General features: G+C 54.8%; 1 protein-coding gene across 1 annotated transcript in view; it reads left to right on the forward strand.

Moving 5' to 3' along the window:
* The window catches only part of LOC309654713 (dual oxidase 1-like), a 33,631-nt gene extending 25,642 nt beyond the window's left edge, over nt 1-7,989 (forward strand). Inside the window, 8 exon segments of the mRNA XM_082449118.1 lie at nt 275-402; nt 4,110-4,260; nt 4,682-4,914; nt 5,163-5,321; nt 6,450-6,461; nt 6,465-6,605; nt 6,758-6,886; nt 7,562-7,989. Of these exon segments, the coding sequence (XP_082305244.1) occupies nt 275-402; nt 4,110-4,260; nt 4,682-4,914; nt 5,163-5,321; nt 6,450-6,461; nt 6,465-6,605; nt 6,758-6,886; nt 7,562-7,684 (1,076 nt within the window). The 3' untranslated portion in view covers nt 7,685-7,989.
* The last annotated feature ends 108 nt before the right edge of the window (nt 7,990-8,097 follow it).

Here is an 8,097-nt window from a genome sequence, read left to right on the forward strand (position 1 = left end):
GACCTGAGAATCAAGAAAGTGACAGACATAAAACAAGTAATGACACAGGTGCTTGAAAACTAACAATCGTGACAAGGTCCATGAAGGACAAGTAGGGTCTGTTGAGATGAAAGGTACCTGTGATCAGTGGTGTCGGAGAGAGGAAGAGGGAAGGATGCTGGGCTTTCCGCCGCCTGCCTGGAGCTGTGGAGTGGAGAGGGGACCCTGGCAGCCTCAGAACAGCCCCCTCTGTGAGGCCCTGCTCCTCTGCCCTTCACCCCATGTTCATTTGCAGGTCTCACGGGGGTCATGCTGTTCCTGGTTCTCGCCATCATGTACATCTTCGCCTCCCACCACTTCCGGCGCCGCAGCTTCCGGGGCTTCTGGCTGACCCACCACCTCTACATTCTGCTCTATGTGCTGGTGAGGGCTTTTGGCTGTGAACCAGGCCAGCGGAGTCTGGGCAGATGTTCCAGGGAGGCAGTGATGCCTGAGACATCAGTTCTCCTTCCCCTTAGTTATTTCAAGTATCCTCTTCACTTCTCCGTATCTCTCTCAAAAGGTGGAGATTATAGTATGGGGCTCTCAGGTAGGCTGACCCAATATGCGGCACTTGGAAGACTGACTCCCTGGCATGGGATTTGTAGTAGCAGGCTTACCAGGCTGATCTGCATTCCTCCCAGACACCCCACATCATTTCTGCCCAGCCAGTCTTTCCCTACTTTGGGTGGTGGTTTGGGCTCTTGGGTGGACTGTCTGCATTCAAGGGAGCGTCACCTTCTTAAAGAGAAACTTACCTTAAATAGGTTCTGCCACTTTTGTTCTGATCCTGTTTTCTGGGGTGTTAGCCACCCCATCCAGCTAGCTAAGTGCCACCTGTAAAGTTAATGAACTCGCTCAAAATGTCTTCATTGGACTGTTGATAAAATGGATTTTTAAGACTCCACCTGTCCCCTTTCCTTCTTAACCTGGGCCCCTGCCTCCCTTCCTTCACATTCCCTCCCTTCTTCTCTCCTGTTCCCTTTTCACCTTTCCCTGGCTTTATCCTCAGCTGCTTCAGCTGGCTATTTCCAGAGATGACTCTGATCTGTGCCCGTATGTCATGGCTCTACTTGGCCTGCCTTTCTCACAGACACAGGCATTTCCCCAAAGGGTACCCTGAGGGCCTTGCTGAGAAGTTAAACCAAGTCCCAATGCTCTGATGTCCCCATTGATGATAGCTTGGCTGCCAGCATTCAAGAAGTGCAGAGCCCAGATGGCTGCCCTATCACCTGGCTCCAGGCAGAACTGCACACAGGGGTCTCCTTTGTCCTGAGACAGGGGAGAAAGGTCATCATTGCCTGGGTCAGGCTGGTGCTGGGGTGCAGTCTGTCTTCACTGGTAGGCAGGAGGATCTGTTTCCATCCTGCTTGAGGCTCAGCACTTCATGGTTCTGAAGATGACTCTCCAGCCTGGGCTTAGGATGTTTCCTAGAACTGATGACATTTGTTTCTCTGGAAACTGTGGCTAATTTATGCCTCCCTCCCAACATTCCTGATAATGGGTAGAGCCCTAGCATCTGGGTTACTGTTTCTGTTAGGGGTGGAAATGATGGTCTTGTTTCTGGTGATAAAGCAGCTTTTTTGAACTAGATGGGAGACCCAGAAGAGTGGCCAGCCTGGTTCCCTGAGACCAAGACCGGTTTCTGATTTATCCCCGGTTGTGGGGATCACTGGGGGATCCAGAAGGGAAGTTAGCAGCTCAGAAAGGTGCAGGCCCCTCTGCTGGGAAGTCCTAGCCCCTGCAGCTTGGGAGCGTCTCATTTGGGGGGAGATCAGAGCCAAAGCACCTGCTGCCTTCCTGTTTATCTCAGGTATGGCCACTTGACCTCTGGCAGAAAGAGAAGTTACAAGTAAACGACCCCAGTGTGGAGCAGACCCTGGGGAAGGGTGTCCAGGCTCCTGATCCAGGCTGTAGAGGGTGGAGTTAGCACAGCAGAAACTGAGCTGGCAGGCTGTTCCCCAGGCTCCTCAGTCAACCATGACCCTGCAGCAGCTTTGTGGTTTAAAGGTAGCGCCAACACCGAGCCAGGTGTATAAACAAAGGAGTATGAAGTCACCTTGACATTGTCCTCAGCCTGGTTGGATTCTCAGAAAGCCTTGGGGGTGGGCGTGGGCTCCATAATGAGAGAGGAACTTGGGAAAACTGGACCAAGGAGGTTTGAGTTAGTTCTGTGGGGAAAGTTTCAAGAATTGGGTAACACTCAGCTGGAGGAATGGAGAGCTGAATGAGGAACCAGAGTTCACTTTAACTGTTATGTGTTGAGGGTCTAGTCTATACTTGCTCTGTGCTAGGCCCAGCAGAGCAGGGGGAGGCTCTAAGCTCTGCCCTCAGGAACTGAGGATTTGCTGCAGAGATAAGTGCCATGCCTGTGAAATGATCAAAATGAACAGATAATACAGGATTAATTGCTGAGCTGAGTGTTCCAGTCAGTCCGTTAGAAGAGCTCATTGAAGGGAGTTTTGTTTGGGCCAAACTGGTTAGAGAAGACTTTGGGGAGAAGGTGGGACTTGCGCTAAGCTTAAGGAGAGATAAGCTAAGGTTTGACAGGGCAGAGTGGAAACTGAAGAGCATTCCAGGTGGAAGGAAGGGCATGAGGGACTTCCCTGGAGGTCCAGGGGTTAGGACTCTGTGCTTTCACTGCCGAGGGCCCAGGTTCAATCCCTGGTTGGGCCAAAAAAAACAGAAGGAGAAAGGCATGAACACTGGTGCAGAGGTGGGAATGATGATGGAATATTTGGGGCACAGAGGAGATGGGCCTGGCTATGAATGGCCAACAGGGCAGTAGGTGGTGGCAGGACATGGCAGACCTGTGCAGGCTGCAGCTGCAGCTGAAGGGCTGTGGCTCAGCTGAGAGGCTGCGCCAGGTGGGAGATCATAGAAAGAGAAGAGCAGAGGGTGAGGAAATCAGGCTGGGCAACACACAGGATTGGGGGTGGGAGAAGGAGCAAAGCCAGTGTGGGAGATAGAAAGTAAACAGCCAGAGAGGAAAAGAGGGAGAACCAGTAGAGCACTGTTGCAGAAGTGGCAAGGCTGGGGTGGTCACTAGAGCCACAGGCTGCCAAGGATGGGAGCGAATGCAGTCTGAAGGGAGACCTCAGGGTTTGGTCACTTGTGAGCCCTCTGTGAGCAGGTCCTGAGAAGACGTGGAGGCGGGAGCCAGGCTGACCATACTCAGGAGCAAGCAAGTGGGAAGAAGGGGGCAAGTCGTGTCTGACCACATTAGACCAGCTTGTTGGGGAAAGGACCGGGGCTGGACAATACCTGTCAGTTATTTCATGGAAAAGGAGGACTGGTTAGGTGTTCTTAGTCTCCAAAGGGATCGGGTAAATTGGGGAAACTCCTTCCATTAACTCAATAATTACTGAGCACCTACCGCGTGCCAGGCAGAAACTGATTGGAGCTGAGAGTGTCGTGGCAAATGAAATGGACGCAGTCCCTACTCCTCCAGTCCAGTGGGAGAACAACAGTAAACATGTCCACGGATGAAGGAACACAAGTATCGCGGCTGACGACAATGCTGCGAAGGGAGTTAACAGGGAGAAGGGATAGAGAGGGCTGGGTGAAGGCCTGAGGAGGTGGCGTTTCTGCTGAGACCTGAAAAATGAGATGGATGGGAAGAACTAGGGGAAAGGCATTCTCAGCAGAGGGGGCAGCAGGTGCAAAGTCCTGAAGCAGAAAGGGAGGGGGAAATGCTGGCAGGTAGAGGCCAGAACATTGCAAGGCCTTGTGGTGCAATGGGAAATCATCTAAGGCCTTTTGAGCTGGGAATGACATGATAAAACAAACTTTAAAATGTCACACTGGCTGTCTTGGAGAGAATGGATCACAGTGGGGCAACCCAGTGGAAGACCAAGTAGGAGGCTACCGCATGAGTGCATGAGTGCAGGTGGCTTGGTCTAGGGTGGTGTCAGGAAGATGCAAATAGTCTCATTAACATAAATGCTTTGGAGGATGGGTTGGGAGAGGTTAAGTTTTGGAGCCTGGAAGGAACATGGCACCTGGTGAGGTGAGCATTGGGAAAGGATGTAGGGGTCAGACCCTGTTGTGAGTGTGGCTTGGATCTCAGCTATACTCTTTGCTCTCTCCAGCTCATCATCCATGGCAGCTTCGCTCTGATCCAGCTACCCCGTTTCCACATCTTCCTGGTCCCAGTACTTATCTATATGGGGGACAAGCTGGTGAGCCTGAGCCGGAAGAAGGTGGAGATCAGTGTGGTGAAGGCAGAGCTGCTGCCTTCAGGTACCAACATAGAGGCTGTCAGGGGAGCAGGCTGGTGGTACTGAGGAAGCTGACAGGCCAGGGGCAGAGCCTGGACCTTGAAATCTCCTGGCCTGGCCCAGTGGAGTTAGCAGGGTCCTTGAGGTGGTAGGGATGAGGGAGCTGGTAAGAGAGGCTCTTTGCCAGGGGACCTGAGCCTCTCTCACAACAGAGGAGGAGCCCAGGCCAGGCTGCTCCTTGTCCTGCTGACCACCAGCCCCAGTACTGCCCAGCATCCGCTCAGGGTAGACGTGGCCTGAGGGGAGTAATGACCTCTGATCGCGGGAGGCCTCCTCTGTCATATTCCAAAAGCAGAGCTGAGGCTGCAGGTTGGGGAACTCTCTAGGGGTCACATTGTTGCTGGGTTCAGGACAGCAGCCTCCCACCCACCTCCCCTCCTCAGGAGTGACCCACCTCGAGTTCCAGCGGCCCCAAGGCTTTGAGTACAAGTCAGGACAGTGGGTGCGGATCGCCTGCCTGGCTCTGGGGACCAACGAGTGCCACCCCTTCACCCTGACTTCTGCGCCCCACGAGGACACGCTTAGCCTGAACATCTGGGCAGCAGGGTCCTGGACCACCTGCCTCAGGGAGATCTACTCACCCCCGACGGGTGACAGCTGTGCCAAACATCCAAAGGTGCCCAGACCCAGGCCGGACGCACCACATGCTCCCACAGCCCCTTAGCAGGCCTCGGTCCTGCTGCCCCAGACTCCCCACTGTGTTCCTCCCTTCCCCTATCCAGAGACTGATTCTTCCAGATGATGCTATAAGCCCCCCACTACTCCCCACTCCATAAGCCTACCTGCATTTCCCTGCCTCCCATTTCTGGCTTCAGAACTATGGTGGTAGCCAAACTTAACTCAAACCCACTCCCCTCCCTGCAGCTGTACCTCGATGGACCATTTGGAGAGGGCCACCAGGAGTGGCATAAGTTTGAGGTGTCCGTGCTGGTGGGAGGGGGCATTGGGGTCACCCCCTTTGCCTCCATCCTCAAAGACCTGGTCTTCATGTCATCAGTCAGCTGCCAAGTGTTCTGTAGGAAGGTGAGTGTCCCCTCCTCCCACCAGCCCCTGGCCCCCTGTTTCCTATCACTGTGTCCATCTGAACCTGTCTCCTGCCTCTGTCCTTGGCCTCCCTAGTCTGGGAAAGGCTGAGTTGGCCTGACCCCAAGGGAGTCGGGATATTCCTGGACCCTAAGGGACAGAGTTGTTTCACTGATGCCTTCCAGGCTCTTCCCTCAGTTAGGGGGTGCCCCACATAGGATGTGCTTCTGAGAGGCCCTCCAGGCAGCGTTGGAGAGGAAGCCAGCACTTGAAGCACTGTCGGGTCGGGAGAGGGAAGGCCACACTTGGGGTGGGGCACAAGTGAAACTGGCTCTGCTCTCAAGAGGAAGAGGAGGGGAGGCAGCAAGGCAGGGCTGGCGGGCCTGGATGGCTCTAGAAACACAGCCCAGGCCCTGAGGCCCCTCCACACCAGGCCCCTTCGCCTCACCCTGGCCCTGGTGGCAGGCCCCTGCTTGTCTCTCCGGGCCTGGCAGGTGAGTCAGGGCCACAGGAATGCAGCCGGCAGAGGCCCAGCCTGTATGCTGTCAGCACTCAGAGGGTGACAGACAGCTCCCCTACCCCTCTGTCCGTGCCAGCTCTGTCTCTGCCTCTTAACTCACACAGCCCTGTTTCTCCCCATCAGAAGCTGGAGGTGGGTCCCCCCGGGCAGCTTCCATTCCCCTGGTCTCTCTTTGAGCCCATGCCCATCCACTCCAGGCAGCCAGCTGGGTCTTCCCAGAGGCTGTTCTATGACATACCCCTTAGCGGGACCCTCTCCCTCTGGGCAGCCTGTAGGTTGGGAGCCTAGCAGCCTGAGCAGGGCCCACTGGAGGGAGTGGAAGGTCAGGCTCCGCAAGAGAAAGCTGCTTCCCACCCCAACAGACCTTCAGCTCACTTGACAGTGTCCTTTCTCATGGCCCTAGGCTATTGCTCACTTCCACTGCTCTGTGTCCTGGGACAACTCCATCTCCTGCCTCAGAGCACGGCCCTGTGGCCCCATACATTCCACCTGCCCAGGCTATCTGGGCACAAGCTGCTAGAGACCAGAAGAGTTCTATTGGTGTGATGATTCCTGGGGTGTAGGGAGCCTGAGATGAGCTGGGTCCCAAGCTCCAGCCCTGTCCCCAGATCTACTTCGTCTAGGTGACACAGACCCAGCGGCAGTTTGAGTGGCTGGCTGACATCATCCGGGAGGTGGAGGAGAATGACCACCAGGACCTGGTGTCCGTGCACATCTACATCACCCAGCTGGCTGAGAAGTTTGACCTCAGGACCACCATGCTGGTACGTCAGGGCCGGCCAGGCAGGGCAGCTCAGTGGGTATGTGGGTTGACAGGGTAAGGATGGCCAAGGCAGGTGGGTGGACCACCATCTGGACTAGGAGCTGACCCTGGCCCTGCCAGGCTGTGACCTTCCTCCTCTACTCCCTCCCCCAGTACATCTGTGAGTGGCACTTCCAGAAGGTGCTGAACCGGAGTCTGTTCACGGGCTTGGGCTCCATCAGCCACCTTGGCCGACCCCCCTTCGAGCCCTTCTTCAACTCTCTGCAGAAGGTCCACCCACAGGTCAGTTCCCACCCCATATTCAGGTTTTCTTCACCTTTATTGTTTGGGGTCTGAGCAAAGCTCCCAAACCTGCTCCATAAGGGAAGGAGAATCCATCTCCAGGGAGATTGGTGGGGTAACGGAATGGAAGGGGAGAGGTGTGGGTCACCCTGAGGGGCAAAGGGAGGAAGCAGGCAGCAAGGACTCGCCACCTCTGAAACCGTGATGCCTTGTCCAGAAGGAAAGGCTTGGTGGTTGGGCTGATCCTCACCATGAACTCAGTTATCCTTACCACCAATACTGTCCAGCCCTCACCCTGGACACCAAGCTAACCTTCACCATGAACACTATGCTAGCCACACTCTCAAAGAAACTGGGCTAGCCCTCAATGAGACACTAAACTGTCCTCAACTTGGACATTGATTAGCCTGGCCCCTACTGGAAACACTGATCTTGCACCTGAAGCTAGCAAATGCGTTGGAAGACGGTAAAGGCTGGATGCACAGAGAGCAAGTCTACCAAAATTGAGTTAGTTTTATAAACACTGAGGCAGCCCTCACCATGCATGGTACGAAGCAAACCTTCATCAGGAACGTGGAATGGTCCTCACCAAGGACTCTTGCTGGTCTTTAACATGAACATGGAGCTAGCCCTCCCTCTGAACACTGAGCTAGCCTTCACTTCTTCCTCCAACAGGTCCAGAAGATCGGGGTGTTTAGCTGTGACCCCCCTGGCATGACCAAGAATGTGGAAAAGGCCTGTCAGCTCATCAACAGGCAGGACGGGATTCATTTCTCCCACCATCATGAGAACTTCTAGGCCTCCTGCCCAGGGCCTCTGCCCACTGCCCAGCTGAGCAGAGGTTTGGCCCCATACCTCACCTCTAGCTTTCCTGTTTCTGGCTCCCTCAGCCGTCTCCCCATTTGCGCCTCCCAACCTTGGTCCAGGTGGCCATGGTCAGTCACGTCATGAGGGTTCAGGGACTCCCAGGCCCGGAAGGTCTCAGCCTGGAGAAATGCAAGGCACTGTGTGGGGACTAGAGGTTGGGAGGCAGGAGAGCTATATTACTGCTTTGGGGCAAAGTGACACCTCTTCTTCCAAAATAAGAAAAAAAATCAAAAGACTGGAGCAGACAAATTGTGTGTGTGTGTGTGTGTGTGTGTGTGTGTGTGTGTGTTTGTGTAGGGGGCTGTGAGCCTAAGGATGAAGTGGGAGCACAGATGCTGGCATCC

Source organism: Balaenoptera physalus, assembly GCF_965194825.1.
Source record: "Balaenoptera physalus genome assembly, chromosome: 2".
NCBI classification, from domain to species: domain Eukaryota; kingdom Metazoa; phylum Chordata; class Mammalia; order Artiodactyla; family Balaenopteridae; genus Balaenoptera; species Balaenoptera physalus.